The sequence below is a fragment of the Mustela nivalis genome (genome assembly GCF_964662115.1).
Source record: "Mustela nivalis genome assembly, chromosome: 1".
Lineage (NCBI taxonomy): Eukaryota > Metazoa > Chordata > Mammalia > Carnivora > Mustelidae > Mustela > Mustela nivalis.
In genome coordinates, this window is record NC_139020.1 from 141543757 (window position 1) to 141563325 (window position 19569).

At 38.3% G+C, this 19569-nt stretch overlaps 1 protein-coding gene across 1 annotated transcript in view; it reads left to right on the forward strand.

Moving 5' to 3' along the window:
- Window positions 1–18787, forward strand: part of CMC1 (C-X9-C motif containing 1) — an 84381-nt gene extending 65594 nt beyond the window's left edge. Inside the window, exons 3-4 of the mRNA XM_082728996.1 lie at window positions 14796–14886; window positions 18520–18787. Coding sequence (XP_082585122.1) covers window positions 14796–14886; window positions 18520–18640 — 212 coding nt within the window. The 3' untranslated portion in view covers window positions 18641–18787. The remainder of the gene's footprint in view (window positions 1–14795; window positions 14887–18519) is intronic.
- Window positions 18788–19569: the final 782 nt, after the last annotated feature.

The following is a 19569-nucleotide window of genomic DNA, read 5'->3' on the forward strand; positions in this document are numbered from 1 at the left end:
TCTGTCTGTATAGATGCACAGATATGCACGCATACACAAACCTGATGTTTTATTTTTTAAATTTTCTTTTTTCAGTGTTCCAGCATTCATTGTTTATGCACCACACCCAGTGCTCCATGCAGTACGTGCCCCTCCTTAACACCCACCATCAGGCTCACACATCCCCCCACTCCCTCCTCTCCAAAACCCTCAGTTTGTTTCTGAGAGTCCAATATCTCATGCTTCGTCTCCCCCTCCGATTTCCCCAATTCACTTTTCCTTTCCTTCTCCTAATGTCCTAGTTATTCCTGATGCTTCACAGGTGAAACCATATGATAATTGACTCTCTCTGCTTGACTTACTTCACTCAGCATAGTCTTCTCTAGTCCCGTCCAACAAAAGTTGGGTATTCATCCTTTCTGATGGAGTTGTAATATTCCATTTTGTATTCTAAGCAGAAATGATAACATGCTCCACTGTACTGCTCTTGCCTCGATTTTCAGTTGGGGTCCTAGGGATCATTTCCTGTTAATGTACTTTTTTCCTATTCTTTTCTTTTTTGTGGCTGCATAGTATTTCACGATATAGTATTTTACTCCTTTGGTTGTTGATGTGACAGAGTAAAAGAAGGCTGATTCAGTGTTTTTCAATGGTGTCAAAGGCTATTTTTTACTTAGATAAAACCTTTTTTGTTTCAGCTCAGGAAAAGTAGAATGAGGAATGGCTAGTGATGTGTCATTCTCTTAATGATTCCCTCCAAAGGATTTTTTGATATCTATGTATTTATTTATATATTCATTTTTGTTAAGAAATACCTAGCCATAATCATTTTCATATTTTAATCGCCTGCTGTGTTTGAATTTGCAAAACTTACTGTCAGTGTTTTGTAACGGAGATGCCAACCTCTTTTAGATCCTTTTGGGAGCGAAACAAGGTGTTAAATACATAAATAAATTTGACAAATGAGAAGATTATGAGGGGGGTGCCCAGGTTTTGTTAGTACTCTAGAAAGCATATCCAATTAGGAAAGAGAGAGCCACATTCACACTGCCTCTGAACCAGGAAAAGGGAGCAAGAAGGATGTTATTTCCTGTAATATTTGAGGAGAAGGCAGCATTTCTATGTACTGTGCTTTTTTTTTTTTCTATGCCATAAATCCTCCCTTAACCCACAGCACACATGTGATACGCACACACATAGGAACTGGCTACCATGGGGGAGATAAGGAGTTTTTGTCACAGTGTTTAAACAGAGAGATGGTTAACAAGGACCTTCCGAACTGAGTAAGAGTTTAGATTAAGTGACCTGTGAAGTCCTTCCCACTCTCACCATTTCAGTCCCAGAAGTCTGGAACAAGGCAGCTCGTCCTTCCCCTGGACCCTCTGGGAATTGTGGTAAATGGTCAGTGGTGGCTCATACTCATGCCCAGAAAGGACTGTAAAACCTCTTGAAAGAGAGAAAAAGTACAGCGGGTTAGTTTATTGCTTGCATTACTGACATTATTAAAAGCATGGATTCTACTTTTGTGTGATGGTGCTTCTCATGAGGGGTGGGGGAGGGCAGAGCACCCACCAGGAGATGTCAAGGAAGCCTGGAAGGCTCCATGTCAGAGCTGTGCTGTTCTGTTAGCTGCTTTGATCAGTGCCTGTTAATGGACAGCTCTTTCAACTTGGGAGGCAATGGGAACAGAGAGGGAACATGTAAGAAAAATGTACAGCATGAACCAAACTCATTCACTTACATTTCTCCTGCTTTATCACCTTCTACATCCTCCACCTCTGCTATTGTTAATGACAATGGATACTGTGATTTGGGGAGACTTCAAACATCTCTTAGTGGCAGTCTTTTTAAAAAAAAGATGGGCTGGGTGGGTGTTTTGCTCAGCAGCACTAGGCTATGCTAATGTGTACCTTTCAAGTGCTGGTAGCACTTAAAATCTGACACACAGAATTCAGTGTTTCATTATATACCGTTTGGAGAAGCCACTTTCCAGTGCGTAAAATACTTAATTTAAGTATTTAAATATATTTTATAGGAATTCTAGAAAACAGGATGGGACCAAAGAGTGAGGGACCTGATGTTACTTATTTCAGATGATTGCTGCTAAGTAGCATAAAATTGAGCAACAAGTCTACAGCTTATTTTTTCCTGTGGTGATGATAGGGGTGTGCTGGGCTACCCCCGCTCACTCCCCACTTCTCAGTTGCGACTTTCTGTGAGCTAACTGGCCTAGGTTTAGTTTCCTCTGTGACCATGGAAATTGCAGCTAGATGTGAAGACTTTTGTGTGTGTTCTTATTGTGGAAGGAGCAAGTGGAATTCAGTAGTAGTTACAAGTATTTTTCCAGAATGAGGAAAGGCCGGTTGCTAGGCTAGTCTGTGCCAGGCTCTGTGGTCTTAGAAATGTGACATAACCTAAATGTGACATCTGGTAAATGAAGATAATAAAAGTGCTTATCTGACAGTGGTTTTACAAAATTCAAGTGAATAAACGTACTCAGTATAGTATCTGGTACATAATAAACACCCACCGTATTTTAGTTGCCGTTATTATTTTGTTCTTATTGCTATTATTAACACCTTTAAATACCTTTAAAGGAATTACAAATTTCCATGGGAAAATAGGAAAACAGGCCAACAAAACAGCCACCTAAAATCAGACTCTTGATTTCGGCTCAGGTCATGATCTCAGAGGGTGCTGGGATCCAGCCCTATGTCGGGCTCTGCACTTTGTGTGGAGTCTGCTTGAGATTCTCTCTCTCCCACTTCTGGCTGACACAATCTTTCTAAAATTTATTTCTAAAAATAAATAAATAAAATCTTTTTGTAAAGGAACCATTTTACTTGTTTTTTAAAATTTTATGCATATTTTATTTTTAATTATAATTTTTAAAATTTCAATTCCAATATAGATAACATACAGTATTATGTTGATTTCAAGTATACAATACAGTATTGCAGCAATTCTGTATATTACTCGGTGCTTGTCAAGTAAGTGTACTCCTAATGCCTTTCCCTATTTCAACCATCCCCCTACCCACCTCCCCTCTGATAGTCATCTGTTTGTTCACTATAGTTAAGAGTCTGCTTTTTGGTTTGTCTCATTTTACCTTTGTTCATTTGTTTTGTTTCTTAAATTCTGCATATGAGTGAAATCGTATGGAATTTTTCTTTTTCTAACTTACTTTGCTTAGCATAATAATCTGTGTTGTTGCAAATGGCCAGATTTCATTCTTTTTCAAGGCTGAATAATATTCCTGTGTGTGTATGTGTGTATGTGTGCACGTACCTATGTACACCCGATATCTTCTTTTTCCATTCATCTCTCCATGGACATATGGGCTGTTCCATAATTTGGCTATTGTAAATAATGCTACTGTAAACATAGGGATGCATGTATGTCTTTGAATTAGTGTTTGTGTAGTTTTTGGGTAAACACCCAGTAGTGCAGTTAATGGATCATACTGGTTTTCTATGTTTTAATTTTCTGACGAAATTCGATACTATTTTCCACGGTAGTTGCAGCAGTTGGCATTCCCACCAGCAATGCACTAGGGTTCCTTTTTGTCCACATCCTCACCAACACTTGTTTCTTTTGTTTTTCATTTTAGCATCTGACAGGTGTCAGATGATATGTCATTATAGGTCATTATAGTTTTGATTTGCATTGTCCTAATGATGAGTGATGTTGAGCATCCTTTCATGTATCTGTTGGCCATCTGTATGTCTTTTTTGGAGAAATGTCTGTTCATGTCCTTTGTCCACTTTTAATTGAATTCTTTGGGTTCTGTTGGTGCTAAGTTGCAGAAATACTTTATATATTTTGGATACTAAACCCTTATTGGATATATCATTTGCATATATCCTCTCCCATTCAGTAAGTAGTTTTTTAGTTATGTTGATTATTTCCTTTCCTATGCAGAAGACTTTTATTTTGATGTAGTCTCAATAGTTTATTTTTGGCTTTATTTCCCTTGCCTCAGGGAGACATATCTAGAAAAACATAGCTAAAACCACTGTCAGAGAAATTAATGCCTGTGTTGTCTTCTAGGATTTTTATGGTTTCGGGTCTCACATCTAGGTCTTTAATCTATTTTGAGTTTATGTGTATGGTGTGAGAAGGTAGTTTGATTTCATTCTTTTGCATGTTGCTGTCCAGTTTTCCCAACACCATTTGTTAAAGAGACTCTTTTTCCCATTGTATACTCTTTTCTGCTTTGTCGAACATTAATTGACCGTGTAAATGTAGGCTTATTTCTGGGCTTTCTGTTTTATTCCTTTGGTCTATATGTTTTGTTTTTTTTTTTTTTTGTGCCAGTACCATACTGTTTTGATTACTACAGCTTTGTAGTATAAATTGAAACTTTGGCATTGTGATACCTATGGTTTTTTCTTTTTCAAAATTTCTTTGGCTGTTCGAGGTCTTTTGTGGTTCCATACAAATTTTAGAATTTTTTGGCTCTAATTCTGTAAAAAATGCTGTTGGTATTTTGATAGGGATTGCATTAAATCTGTAGCTGACATTAAGTGGTATGAACATTTTAACAATATTTGTTCATTCAGTTCATCCAGTCTGTAGTATGGAAGGTCTTTCCATTTGTTTCTGTCTTCAGTTTCTTTCATCTCAGTATTTTATAGTTTTCAGAGTACAAGTCTTTCACTGCCTTGCGTAAGGAAGGAAATTTTCTTATTTTTGGTGCAGTTGTGAATGAGATTGTTTTCCTGGTTTTTATTTCTACGGCTTCATTATTATTAGTGTATAGAAATGCAACAGATTTCTGTATATTGATTTTGTGTCCTGTGACCTGTGTGAATTCAGATACCAGTTCCAGTAGGTTTTTGGTGGAGTATTTAGGATTTTTTACATACAGTATCCTGTCATCTGCAAAAAGTAAAAGTTTTACTTCTTCCTTACCAATTCTTCCATTCCTTTTTCTTGTCTGATTGCTGCGGGTAGGACTTCAATACTATGTTGAGTAAAAGTGGTGAGGAAAAAAGCTCTCAATTTTTCACTATTGAATAAGATAGTAGCGGTAGGTTTTTCATAGATGCCCTTTATAATATTAAGGTATGTTCTCTCTAACTCTACTTTGTTGAGGGTTTTTATTACGAATGGATATTGTACTTCATCAAGTGCTTTTTGCATCTATTGAGGCAATCATACAGTTTTAATCCTTTCTCCTGTTGATATGATGTATCACATTCATTGACTTGAGAATATAGAACCACCCGTGCATCCTGTGAATAAATCCCACTTGATTGTGGTGAATGATTTTTTAAATGTATTGTTGGATTTGGTTTGCTAGTATTTTGTTAAGCATTTTTCTATCTATGTTCATCAGCAGTATTGCCCTGTAGTTCCCTTCTTTTTGTAATGTCTTTATCTGGTTTTGGTATCAGTGTAATTCTGGCCTCATAGAATTAATTTGGAAGGTTTCCTTCCTCTTGTATGTTTTTGAATAGTTTGAGAGGAATAGGTATTAACTCTTTAAATGTTTGGTAGAATTCGCCTGTCAAGCTAGACAGTCATGGATTTTTGTTTATTGGGATTTTGATTACTGTTTCAGTTTCACTGCTGGTAGTCAGTCTGTTGACATTTTCTATTTCTCCCTGGTTCAGGTTTGGTAGTTTACATGTTTCTAGGCATTTCTCTATTTCTTCTAGGTTGTCCAGTTTGTTGGCATATAATTTTTCATAATATTCTCATAAGTATTTGTATTCCTGTTATTTTTCTTCTTTCCATTTCTGATTTTGTTTGAGTCTTTTCTCTCTCTCTCTCTGTCTCTTTTTAATGAATCTGGGTAAAAGTTTATCAATTTTGTCAATCTTTTCAAAGAACCAGTGACTGGGTTCATTGATCTGTTCTATTGTTTAAGTTTCTATTTCATTTGTTTGTGCTTTAATCTTTATCATATCTTTCCTTCTACTGGTTTGGTTCCTTGAGTTGTAGGGTTAAGTTGTTTATTTGAGATTTTTCTTGCTTCTTGAGTAGGCCTGTATTGATACAAACTTCCCGCTTAGGACTGCTTTTGCTGCATCCTAAAGATTTTGAACAATTGTGTTGTCATTTTCATTTGTCTCCATGAATTTTTTTCATTTCTTCTTTGATTTCTTGGTTGACCTGTTCATTGTTTAGTAACATGTTATTTAAGCTGCATGTATTTGTGCTCTTTCCAGACTTTTTTTTGGAAGTTTGTTTCTGGTTTTATAACATTGTGGTCAGAAAAGATGCATGATATGATTTCACATGTTCCATGTGTACTTGAAAACAATATGTATTCTGATGTTTTAGGTTGGAATGTTCTGAGTATATCTGTTAGATCCATTTGGTCCAATGTATCATCCAAAGTCACTGTTTCCTTGATGATTTTCTGTTTGGTTGATCTGCCCATTGGTACAAGCTGGGTGTGAAAAATCATTTGCTAATAAATTTACTGTTGATTACTTGCCTTATGTTTGTTATTAGCCTTTTTTAATGTATTTCTGTGCTTTGATGTTGGGTGCATGAATACTTACTTTACAGTTGTCATATCTTGTTGAATTGTCCCCTTTATGATTATATAGTGTCCTTTTTGTGTCTCGTGTCTCTTGTCTCCTCTTCAGTGTCTGTTTTGTCTGATAGAAGTATTGCTACCCTGGCTTCTTTTCCCATCTATTTGCATGATAAATGTTTCTCTGTCCCTTCGTGTTCAGCTGCAGGTTTCTTTAAGTCTGAAATGAGTCTTTTGCAGGCAGCATATTGATGGGTCCTGGGGTTTTTTGGTTGTTTTTTGTTTTTTTTGTTGGTTTTTTTAATCCATTCCATCACCCTCTGTTTTTGTATGGAGCCTTTAGCCCATTACATTCAAAATAATTATTGATAGGTAGATTACTTACTGCCATTTTTGTTTTATGGTTGCTTTTGTAGTTCTCTGTTCCTTTCTTCCCTTGCTCTTTTCTCTCATGATTATTTGGCTTTCTTTAGTGATATACTCGGCCTCCTTTATCTTTATTTTTTTGCTTATCTACTACTGGTTTTTAGATTTTTCATTTGTTTATAACCTCTTCTGCATATAGTAGTCTATATTAAGTTGATGGTTGCTTAAGTTTGAATCCATTCTTTATGCCTTTCCCCTCCATGTTTAGGTGTATGTTTTCACACTTTACACCCTTTTATTTTGTCCCTTGAGTGATTTTGACATATAAACATACTTTTACTGCTTTTGTGCTGTCTGCTTTTCTTATTCCTGCTTATGGTCTTTCCTTTCCATGTAAAGAGTCCCTTTTAACATTTCTCATGGGTTAATGGTGATGAATTCCTTTAACTTTTGTCTGGGAAACTCTTTCTCTCTCCTTCTATTCTGAATGATATCCTTGCTGGATAGATAATTTTGGCTGCAGATTTTTTTTTTTCTTTTCAGCAGTTTGAATATATCATGTCACTTTTTTCTGGCCTGTAAAGTTCCTGCTGAAAAATCAGCTGATAGCCTTATGAGGTTGCCCTTGTGTATAACTATTTTGTTTTCTCTTGGTGCTTTTAAAATTCTTTTTATCACTACTTCTTGCCATTTTAATTATTCTGTGTCTCGGTGTGGACTTCCTTGGGTTGATTTTGTTTGGAGCATTCTGTGCCTCCTCGATCTTGATTTCCCCAGATTTGAGATGTTTTCAGCTATTATTTCTTCAAGTATTTATTTGCCTCCTTCTCTTTCTCTTACCCTTCTGGTAGCTCTATAAGGTGGATATTATTATGTTTGAGTTCCCTAAGTCTATTTTTATTCTGGGCTTTTTGGTTTTTTGTTTTTTTGTCTCTCGCCTACTCAGCTTGATTACATTGCATTGCTCTGTCTTCTGGGTCACTGATTTGTTCTTTTGCTTCTACTCCACTATTTATTCCATTTGGTGTATTTTTAATTTAATTTATTGAATTCTTCATCTATAAGTTTTCTTTTTTATGTTTTCTGTCTCTTTGTTAAGGGTCTCACTGTCCAGTGAGTTTATCTTTATGATTTATTACTTTATTTTTTTAAGCTTTTATTTATTTGACAAGTAAAGAGAGAGAAAAAGAGTGCAGCAGGGGGAGTGACAGGCAGAGGGAGAGGGAGAAGTGGGTGTCCTGCTGAGCAGAGAGCCCATGTGAGACTTGATCCCAGGACCCTGGGATCATGACCTGAGCCAAAGGCAAACATTTAACCAACTGAGCCACCCAGGTGCCCTATGATTTGTTGCTTTATTTTTTTCAATCTTTTAAAAAGATATTTATTTATTTATTTATTTATTTGACAGAGATACTGTGAGAGAGGGAACACAAGTTGGGGGGGGAGAGGGAGAAGCAGACTTCTTGTGGAGCAGGGAACCTGTTGCAGGGCTTGATCCCAGGACCCTGGGATCATGACCCAAGCTGAAGGCGGACGCTTAACTACTGAGCCACCCAGGCACCCCTGATTTATTGCTTCAAGTTCTCTATCAGGCCTACTACTTTTCTCCATTTTGCTTAGGTATCTTGCTATGATTTTGTTCTGTTCTTTCATACAAGACATTTTCCTCTGTCCTCAGTTTGTCTAACTCCATATCTGGTTTTTTTTTTTTAAGACTTTATTTATTTGATAGAGACAGCGAGAGAGTGAACACAAGCAGGGGGAGTGGGAAAGTGAGAAGCAGCTTCCCTTTGAGTAGGGAGTCTGTTGTGGGGCTCGATGCCAGGACCCTGGGATCATGACCTGAGCCAAAGGCAGATGCCTAATGGCTGAGCCACCCAGACGCCCCTCCATATCCATTTTTGTGTGTCTGGAAAGTTAGCTACGTTTCCAGCTCTTAAAAGTAGTGACCTAATGAAGAAGAGGTCCTGGAGTACCCTGCAATCAGTGTCCTGTGTTGACCAGAACTTGACACTTCAGGGCTGTCTTCTGTGTGTGTTGCATTCATCCTGGTATCGTGGTTTGGCTTTTCTTCCTACCATCCAGCTCTTTCCAGTGGCTCTCTGCCTGTTGTGGGCAGTGTTTGCTTCCTGTGGTGTTGGTGGACCAGTCAGGGGCCACTTTAGGCTCTAGTTGCTTCAGTCTAGAGGTGGAGTAGCACCAAACTACAGGACACTTTTCCCTGTGTTGTCCCCTGAGAAGCCTTTGTTGGTGGGTACAACCTGCAGTCAGACTTCTGTCTGCCCCCATGCCACTGCCGGAGTTGCATTTGGGACTAGTGTGTGGTAATCTTCCCTTCTCTCCAGGACAGGCGTCACTTTAGAGTGGTGCTGTCCCTGTCACGGCTGCTTGTACACTACCAGGCTTGTGGTTATGCTTTGGAAGGGCTCTAGCAAAGAGTGTATTGGAGCAGGCAGCGCTGTAGAAGCTCACTGTCATGGGTGGTGCAGTGTTAGCATCATTTGCATGTGCGGGGATGGCAAACTCTTAGCAAGTTAGGTGGCAAGTGTTGGTGCCAGGCTGGTTCCCACAGGTAGCCGTGTGTGTATGCTAGGGCACAGGGGAGCAAAATGGTGCTTGCCAGCTCCTTTGTCCCTGGAGGAGTCCCCCAGTGATCCTTGTCCCTCCAGGACAAGCCCTGAGATGACTAAATTAACTCTTCTTTCTTTATGCCCCAGACATTTTTCATACACTGCCTCCATGCTGTATCTTCCAAGGCTGTTGGTTGTGCTGTCTCTTTAAGGATAGGGACTCAGTTTCCTTTTACCCTCCCAGCTCTCCCAGAACTTGAGCCAACTGATGCTTAGTGTTGCCAGTGTAAAGCTCTGCTGATTGTAAGAACTCATGAAATTTGACCCCTTTTGTGTTCAATGTCAAATGTTATGGGAATTTGTCTTTACCGTGTGGGCTCTCCAGTGTGAGAGTCATTTTCTCTTTCTTGTCTGCACACCTGACATCCCTCCCCACTATGTTTCACCTATCTTACCCTCTTTGAGGTGGCCTCTTCTCTACTTTTCAAAGCTGGGTTTGTTACCAGTCTTGGGATCATTTTCTGGGTTATTTATATAGATGTGAATGTTACCTAGTTTTATTGTGGGACAAGGTGAGCTTAGAGTCCTCCTACTTTGCTGTCTTCCCCAGAAAATCTCCAAGAACTGTTTTAGAACCTACCCAATATTAATGTGCCATTGCCCTTTGGTTTTACATAAGTAGAAGTCATCTGTATCCCAAGTGTTACCTACTAAATGCTTTGTCAGAATCGCATCTTAATTCCCATTTAAAATATGTTCTAACAAATGTAGATAACAAATCTGAGTATCCCTCTCAAGCTTTTTAATTTCTTTTTATATCAAATTTTTGCAAATATCTTCTCCCATTCAGTAAGTTGCCTTTTCATTCTGTTGATGGTTTCCTTTGCTGTGCAAAAGGTTTTTATTTTGATATAGTCCCAGTAACTTATTTTTGCTTTTGTTTCCCTTGCCTCAGGAGACTTATCTTTAAAAAAAAAAAAAGTGTTCCCAGGGCTGACATCAAAGAGATTACTGCTTAATGTTTTCTTCCAGGAGTTTTATGTAGTTTTATGGTTCAGGTCTCACATTTAGGTCTTTAATCGATTTTGAGTGAATTTTTGTTGTATAAGACAGTGTCCAGTTCCATTCTTTTGCATGTATCTGTCTAGTTTTCCCAGCACTATTTGTTGAAGAAACTGTCTTCCCTATTGCATATTCTTAACGCTTTTGTTAAAGTTTAACTGCCCATATAAGTGTGGGTTTATTTCTTGTTATTCTGTTCTGTTTAATTGATCTTTTTGTCTGTTTTTGCGCCAGTACCATACTGTTTTGATTATTACAGCTTTATCCTATATCTTGAAATCTGGGATTGTGATCTAGCTTTGTTCTTCTTTTTCAAGATTGCTTGGGCTGTTCAGGTTCTTTTGTGGTTCCAAATGTATTTTAGGAGTATTTGCTTTAGTTCTGTAAAAACTGCTGTTGGTATTTTGGTAGGAATTGTGTTGAATCTATAGGTCTCTTTGTGTAGGGTGGGCATTTTAACAATATTTGTTTTTCCAGTCCATGAACTTGGAATATCTTTCCATTTGTTTGTGTTGTCTTCACTTTCTTTCATCAGTGTTTTATAACTTTCAGGGTATAGGTCTTTTACCTCCTTGGTTAAGTTTATTCCTACATAAGTTATTCCTTTTGATGCAATTTTAAGTGGAATTGTTTTAATTTCTCTTTCTGTTACATCATTATCAGTGGATAGAAACACAGCCAATTTCTGTGTATTTGTTTTGTATCTTGCAAGTTTACTGAATTCATTTATAACTTCTAATAAGTTCTTAGGTAGAGTATTTAGGGTCTTCTGCATGTGATACCATGCCATCTGCAAATAATGACAGTTTTATTTCTTCCTTGCCAGTATGGATGCCTCTTACTTCTTTTTCTTGTCTAATAGCTACAGCTAGGACTTCCAGTACTGTGTTAAATAAAAGCAGTGAGAGTGGACATCCTAGTCTTGTCCCTGATTTTTAGGAAAAGCTCTCAGTTTTTTACCATTGAGTATAATATTAACTTTGGGTTTTTCATATATGACCTTTATTATGTTGAAGAATGTTCCCTTGGAACCTACTTTGCTCTTGCATTTTGTCAGATGCTTTTTCTGTGACTGTTGAGGTGATCAAATGGTTTTTAATCCCCTTGTCTTGTTAATGTAATGTATTACATTGATTGATTTGTGACTAATGAACCACTCTTGTATCCCTGGAATAAATCCCACTATTGTAATTTTTTAATATATTGTTGAAATCAGCTTTCTTAGATTTTGTTGAGGATTTAGGCATCCGTGTTCATCGGAGACATTGGCCTATAGTCTTTTTTGTAGTGTCTTTACTGGCTTTATACCAGGGTGATACTGGTCTTGTACAATGACTTTAGAAGTTTTCTTTTCCTCTTCTATTTTATGGAATAGTTTGAAAAGAGCAGGTACCATGTTCTTGACATTTTAAAGAAAAAAGTTTTGAATGTTACCTCTAAATATGTTTTTTAAATTTGAAATAACTTTTTAAGCTCTCTGTTCTTACTGTTTATTGATATTCATTTGTATTTCCTTAAGATATACTTAAGTGCATGAAATTTTCTTTTCATAATCTTCAATGGTAATGAATTTAAATTATATATAGGCATATAAGCTTTAAAATAACATTGAAAGACAAAGAATTTCTATGAATATCGTAGAATACCATTTTAGAAATTAGTTGGCTGTATTAGCGACATCATTATTATATGAATGTTTGTTAATGTGGTATGAAAGCAAGATCCTCATTAAAACCTTGTAGCTAAAGTGACAGAAACCTTACAAACAGCTTGAGGCTTTAGGCCAGTCGTGGTTATTCCAAGAGATTTGGACAAGTATGAAAATATACAGACTGTGCCTTTATTGTGGTCAGAATACAGGGATGCTATCTTGCATTGGTTCCCTACTGAGAATATTTTTATTCATAATAGGGAAAAGGTATCTGGAAGTAAGATAATGTGTAACCATTCTGTTGTGAATCTGTCAAATGTAAAAGTATTGGGTTTATTAAATTTGGAAAGTGGACTTGATAATAGCCATCGTGTTGGTCTTTTTCAGGAAAGGAGGATTTTGATCACCTAGCATATTTTCATTAGGCAAATTTGTGATGCTAATGATCTTTCTTCTAGGCACTATCTGAGCATGGACTGGTCTGCTATAGGTCTAGTAAGAAGTGATGCAGAGCAATCAGCCCATGGCTCATCACCACTGTGGAATACAGCAGTTCCCTTACAGAAGCCCTTAGCCAGATTCAGTCACTTCCAGGTTAACTTTATATACATACTCCCTTTGAGGATTTCCTAGGTCTTTTTAAGATTTTGTTTACTTATTTATTTGAGAGAGAGAGCATGAACACAAGTGCGGGGAGGGGCAGAGGAACAGAAGATGTAGACTCCCTCACTGAGCAGGAAGCCCAATATGGGGCTCCATCCCGGGACCTCAAGACCATGACCTTATCTGAAGGCAGACGCTCAACCGACTGAGCCATCCAGGCATCCCACAAACCAGGTCCCTTGGTCTTAGAATCTTACTTAGCATCATAACCATTGCTTGTCGAAAAGCAGATTTTAATATCATTTAACTAGAGAAATTCACATGTAGGAATACTAGTGACATTCCAGAGTGAAAGTTAATGGACTTCTATAGCCATGTAGCCACCCCTCAGGATCTCCCCGATAATGAGCTGATTATATAAGTCTGTTATGCCTTTTTGAGTTGGAGGGAGTCCTTAGAGGGCACAAAGGAAATTTCCTTGGTCTGATTTGGCTCAGGAGCTCAACTCGTGCACAGAATGGAACAGAATATTTGTAGTTGAAGTAGAAAAGGATAGCTGAGTGAGTTCAGGGGTCGGAGAGCAGTGGTGGGACTGCCAGGACTGGAGAACAAGCAGCTGAAGGAAGAGAATCCTACGTGTCTTTGACGTGGAGTGTTACTGCATGTCCCCCGCTTTCATGTGATCACACATTAAACTGTTTGAATTAAAGTCATTGCCTGCATCTCTCGGCCTTGTTCCTGTTCTGCTGCTTCTCCGTCAGAGTATGCTGTGACATTTCAGGGAGACACAGATGTCTGTGCTGTGGGGCTCTTGTCCCAGCACAGCCCCTCTCCTGAGGTTTTTTTTAATGCATTTAATAGATTCCAGTCATTTCCAGTTTGCTTAGGTTTAAAACTTTTGGTTAACATATTCTGTGTCATCAGGGAGACCCCTGAATTACCTGCTTGCTTTAAGAGAATTATAAATTATATCCTCTAGTAACTAGAAGGGTAATAGTTCAAGAAAAGAGGGAAATCTTGATAATTTTGCATTAAAGGAATTATAAAAGATACTCAGAAGACACTGTGTTTTACCTATAGCTTCTATGCGAGGGTGATACTGAATTGAAGTCTGACATGGAAATGGTTCGTTACTTAGAGCAGACTGGAGATGGCAGAGCTGAAACTAGAGTAGCCAGTGGACAAGAGGAAGGACCAGAATAGTCGGGAGCTGCAGCAAAGCACACTGTCCTGTGGGAAGAATAACGGAGGACCAAGTCTGACTTTCCAAAGCAGACTGGATTAGGGCACCAGGCTTCTCTGAGTTGGGAGTGTTGAGAAGGCAGGATACCAAGGGATTAGTACAATTTAAAAGACAAACTACTAGAATGGAAATTTGACAGAAAGCTGTTTCCAGGGACATCTAAGAGTTGACCTGGGAATGGAGTGGGAACCCTATTATCAGATAGGAAGGCCCTTTGGCAGGCTTGGCTTAAAGTGGGTGCCTTGATGCCTGACCTGCAGGTGACCTGCAGAGACTAGAGGCCAGAGGCCCATATCTGCAAACAACTCCCCTTTCACCCTTGCACTCACTTCTTGTAAAAGAGACCCCTCTTCTGTGTTAGGAATCGTCCTTATTCTCTACATCCCTTCTGTGTCTAGGAGGCCTCCACAGAGGTCCTCTCCCCCACACCCCCCCGCCCTTTCAGAGTCATCCCTTATTTCTGCAAAGTTAATGGCGCTTATCCTGTTCTGCCTTTTATTTGTGTGCATGTCTTCTCTGGAGTGTGTACTATGTGCCAAGCATAATCTAAGTAATAGATGTTAAGTGGTGAGTATTTTAGAGCTGTTAAAAATTAGTAGGAGTGTCTACTAAGCCGGTTGAGTGTCCATCTGATTCTTGGTTTCAGTTCAGGTCATGATCTCAGTTCAGGGTCATGGGATTGAGCCCTGTGTTGGGCTCTGTACTCCGTACGGAATCTACTTGGGACTCTCCCCCCGCCCACGCTCTTTCTCTCTTTCTCTTTCTTTAAGGAATCTTTAAAAATTTTGATGTAACTGCAAGTCATTTCTTTTTCTTTCCAAACTTTTTCAGATTTTACCAAATGTTGCAAAGACTCTGGAATCCTTATGGTAGTAAAATGTCGGAAAGAAAATTCTGCATTGAAAGAATGCCTAACTGCTCAGTAAGTAGTCACCACATTGTTGGTGCTTCTCTATGTTTTTAATACATGTAGCAGGTAAGACTGTTATTTAACTCATTACATGTAATAGATTTTGTACTTCACCCCATCAGATCTTTGATATTGTTAGCTCAATCTGAGACTTCAGTTTGTTAAATATTAAGCAATTTATTTATTTATGAAAGGTATTATCAAGTTACATGGGTCAACATTATATCTGATTAAAAATAGGAGGGCAAGCAAACAAAAATGCAGGATTTTTCATATGACAGCAAATTCCTTTTCATGAAGAGGTTGAACTGTAGAATATATTATAGATGGGCTTATATTTGTCTCTTCTAATGAAAAGGTACTGAGTTAGATGATTTGCCAGCCTTATGATTTGGGGATTAATATAATTTTTAACTCCTGGGAAAGTTGTAATAAATCAAATGAAGGATAAAATGAAGGATACAAAGGTAAATTTAGATTTTTGAAGTTAATCAATTTTCAAATAATTCTTTTTTTTTTTTAAAGATTTTATTTATTTATTTGACAGATCACAAGTAGGCAGAGAGGCAGGCAGGGAGAGAGGAGGAAGCAGGCTCCCTGCTGAGCAGAGAGCCCGATGCGGGGCTCGATCCCAGGATCCTGGGATCATGACCTGAGCCGAAGGCAGAGACTTTAGCCCACTGAGCCACCCAGGTGCCCCTAAAATAATTCTTAAATATCATGTTCACTGACATGTAGTTGAATATTAAAGTAAAAATTTGCAAAATTCTTGGAATGCAAGTGCTTTCTTTTTTTCAAAGACTTTATTTATTTTTTTTTTTTGAGAGAGCAGTACCAGGGTATGGGCAGAGAGAGAGGGAAAGAATGTCAAGCTGACTCCATGCTGAGCTCAGAGCCTGATGTGGGCTTGATCTCACAACCCTGAGATCATGACCTGAGCCAAAACCAAGAGTCGGACACTCACCTGACTGAGCCACTCAGTCACCCCAGGTGCTTTCTGTTGTATCTCCCCACACATTTTATTGTCTACATTATTGATGATATTGCAGAATACTTTAGTATTGTTAACTGACAGTTGTGAGGTCTTTTTGGTTAACCCTTATTTCCTTCTATACTTCTCTAGCCCTTGAAACATAGGTCCGCACGGTTTGATGCTTCCTTAGGGAATTATATAACAAGTGATTATCTGAATCAAATATTTGTTTTTGTTTTTGAGAACAACTAATGTACATATACATTTAAATTTACAAACTTATTTTAGAATTCTGTAGTTAGAAGACTTGAGAAGTTAATCTCTACATTTATGGATGAGGAAACACCCTTACTTATGGCCCAGGACCTGCACTAAGCATTTCATCAGAGAGTAAGAGTTCCTTCTGTGACTTCTTTTTCTCCCATTCCTATTTCCTCATGTTCCCAAGAGATGTGTAATGAATAAACGAACCTGTTAAACTTCTTTGTGACTGAATTTAAATTCTGTTGTATATTAAGGGATTTTACACCTCAGTTTTAGTCATCATAATAACTTGTTCTTAGTTTGCCATATTATCCATCCCTCTCAGATGGGCATAATTAGAGCAAAGGGGCAGGAGTGCCAGCTGGGGAGAGGGCAGCTGGGGCTTACCTTGTGGACCAGCCAGAGCTTAGCTAGCCATGCAGCCTCAGGCAAGTTCCTCACAGAAGATGGGAAAATTATTCCTCATGGAGTGATCGTGGGGGACTATACATAAACTCATTACAACAGTGCCTGGCACATAGGAGGTAGTGAGTAAAGGGTAGCTTTTTTAAAAAATTGTACTTGTTTTTGTTATCTGAATGTTAATCATTTAAATATCCTCCCATCTTTTACCCCCTGGAAATAAGGAGAAAGAACTTCTAGTCTGTTCTGGGGGAAGGGGCTGGGAAGGGTTGGAGGAGGCTGCTTCTGTTTAGGAGAGAAACAGTAAATGAAACTGAAAGTAGATGGAGTTAAGGATTTTACTGCTTGACCTGAAGTCTCAACAGTCTATATCTTCATTTTGGAATAAGAAAGTGCTCTGCTTTACTGTGAAATGAAGTTAACCACTGCCCTCTCATCTTTTCATAGTGACATCTTGAAATATGAATGCTTGTTCTCATTTATCTCTGTCTCATTTTCACTCATTCCTTAGTAAACAGCAGCCTTGCTTCTGCCCCCTTCCACTGGAACTACGTGTGGCTCTTCAAGTTTCTGATAGGTTCCTGGTAGCCAAATGCAGTGAAGTACTTTTCATTCCTTCCTTTTACTTGACCTCCAGAAATTCCTTAAAATTCCCTTCTGTCTGGCATCCCTTTCACTCTTTCCTATTCCTCCAACATCTCATTTCTTCTCAGCCTTTTCTTCCTTAACTGATTCCTTAAAATGGGTTCCCAGTTCTCTCCTCATGCTTAGGTCTGTGACAGCTCAGTTTATACCCATGAATTCAGTTACTTCCTATAGGTTATGACATTTTTCTGCTCTCTTCGGGTCCCAAACTGAACTCCCCTCCTTTTCCTCCTCCTGCATCATGTGTCTAGAATTTAGACTCCTCTCTCTTAACTCTAAATGGTTATTTCCTATTGGTTTTATTACCTATATCTCCCCCACATCGATTTTGTCCTTTTCATCCCAACTTCTCCTCCATTAGCTTAGGCCCTCATCATTCTTTTCTGGATCATTGTGGTCGTTTACTTACTGGGCATCTTGTTCTCATCTTGTTTACTTACAGGGCATCCTGCACTGAACCCTGCTGCCCCCTTTTGGGCTGTACCATGTGGCCTGACTCACCTACGACATAGAATTGATCTTTGAGTTTCTGTTAATAGTGTCCCATTGCCTTCAGGATAGATTTTGACTTCTGGATATGGCATACAGTGGCCTTCATGATGTGGCTCCTGCCCTGTCTAGCTTTATTCCAGGCCCTTTGTCTTATGTGCATAATCTGCTGTAATGGTAGTTATTTGCAGTTCTTCATTGTTTTTCCTCATCTTTGTTCCTTTCCAGTGTGCCTTCAGTCTGGACTTTTCTTGTCTGTTAAAGTACAACTCCTGCACTTGTTGCCACCTCTCCTTTCCCCACTTCTCTCCCAGGTTCCCATGGTGCACTGGGCCATACCTCTGGCACAGCATTTTGCATCTTTCCTTGTGGTGCATCCTTTCCTTCCTGTTCCAGAACGCCATGCGCTCCCTTAGGATAGGCGCTGTGCTTCTCATCACTCTATCCTGCCATTCAAAAACAAACCACTAGGTCATCCCCCTTGCCCTCTTAAGTAAGCAGGTTGATAGCCTAATGTTTACAGTAAGTTTATGACCATTTCTTAAAATCTACTTTTAAAGATTGTACCTGGTGAAATGTCTGACTATTATTAAACCAAGCTTATATTAAAAACACTCGTGTGGGCGCCTGGGTGGCTCAGTGGGTTAAGCCACTGCCTTTGGCTCAGGTCCTGGGTCCCACATTGGGCTCTCTGCTCAGCAGGGAGCCTGCTTCCTCATCTCTCTCTCTCTGCCTGCCTCTCTGCCTACTTGTGATCTCTCTCTGTCAAATAAATAAATAAAAAATCTTAAAAATAAATAAAAATTTAAAAAAAATAAAAACATTCGTGAAGTTTCACTTTTTTAAACGAGATTTTCATTTCCTTCTTGTAGTTATAATGATCCAGCCTTTTATGAAGAATGCAAAATGGAATACCTGAAGGAAAGGGAAGAATTCAGAAAAACTGGAATTCCTACCAAGAAAAGGCTACAGAAGCTTCCCACAAGCATGTAGGCAAGTGTTCAGATACTTAGAAGCTCTGATACTCACGGAAATCATTATCACCTAAAATAATGGACTTAAGGAAGTGTTCGCTTTATTCTAAATTATGGAAATACTAATTTTATCTGAAATAAAGTTTTGTTTTTTTTTAATTTTAAAGTCAGGTGTGTCAAATATGGTAGGAGTAGTAAATAGTGAAATGGGATATGATCTGCCTGGTCATCATGGATTTTTTGGTAAATTTCCCACAACTACAGTTCTGTAACAGAGATACTGAGATTTAGGGTTCTATATAGACCTTATATTCCTTTTGTCCAGTGTATAGACTAATGGGTAATCATAGGGATCAGAAGTAACCAAAGTAGGGATGGACAGCCATCAGAGGTATTAATAAGGCAGTATAGTAGAATAGTGATGAACCAGACTCCTTCTTGGTTTTGTTACTTATTAGGTATGTAACCATGGAAATAATTTTTAGTTATTGTGAGGATTATTGCAAGTAAGTAGAGTGTTTAGGACAGTGCCTCAGATGTGGTAAATGCTCTTTAATGGTTGTTGGAAGTAGTAAAGGATTATTTGGAAACATATAAAATAGATGAATTAATTTTAATTATATGTTTGATGGAAAGTTTCCTAAAATGAATTATGTTCCTTGACCTGTTCATTTGGTTATTGAAAATATTTTAATGATTTCAGGAGCTAATGTAAAAAATTGTCCGAGTACAATAATTTGGTTCCAGTTTTTTATATCAAAACTTGCTTTTCTTTTCTTCCATGAGCTGTTAACTCTCCACTATAGCCACGGCAACCAGTTTCTATGTATTTCTCATTAAAATCACAAATAGAAATTACATACTAGGACAAGATTAAAATCTTGACCCCTAGCCCATAAAATAGATCTGAGCTTATTCTTTTTTTAAAGGACTTAGTTTAAAGCAGAT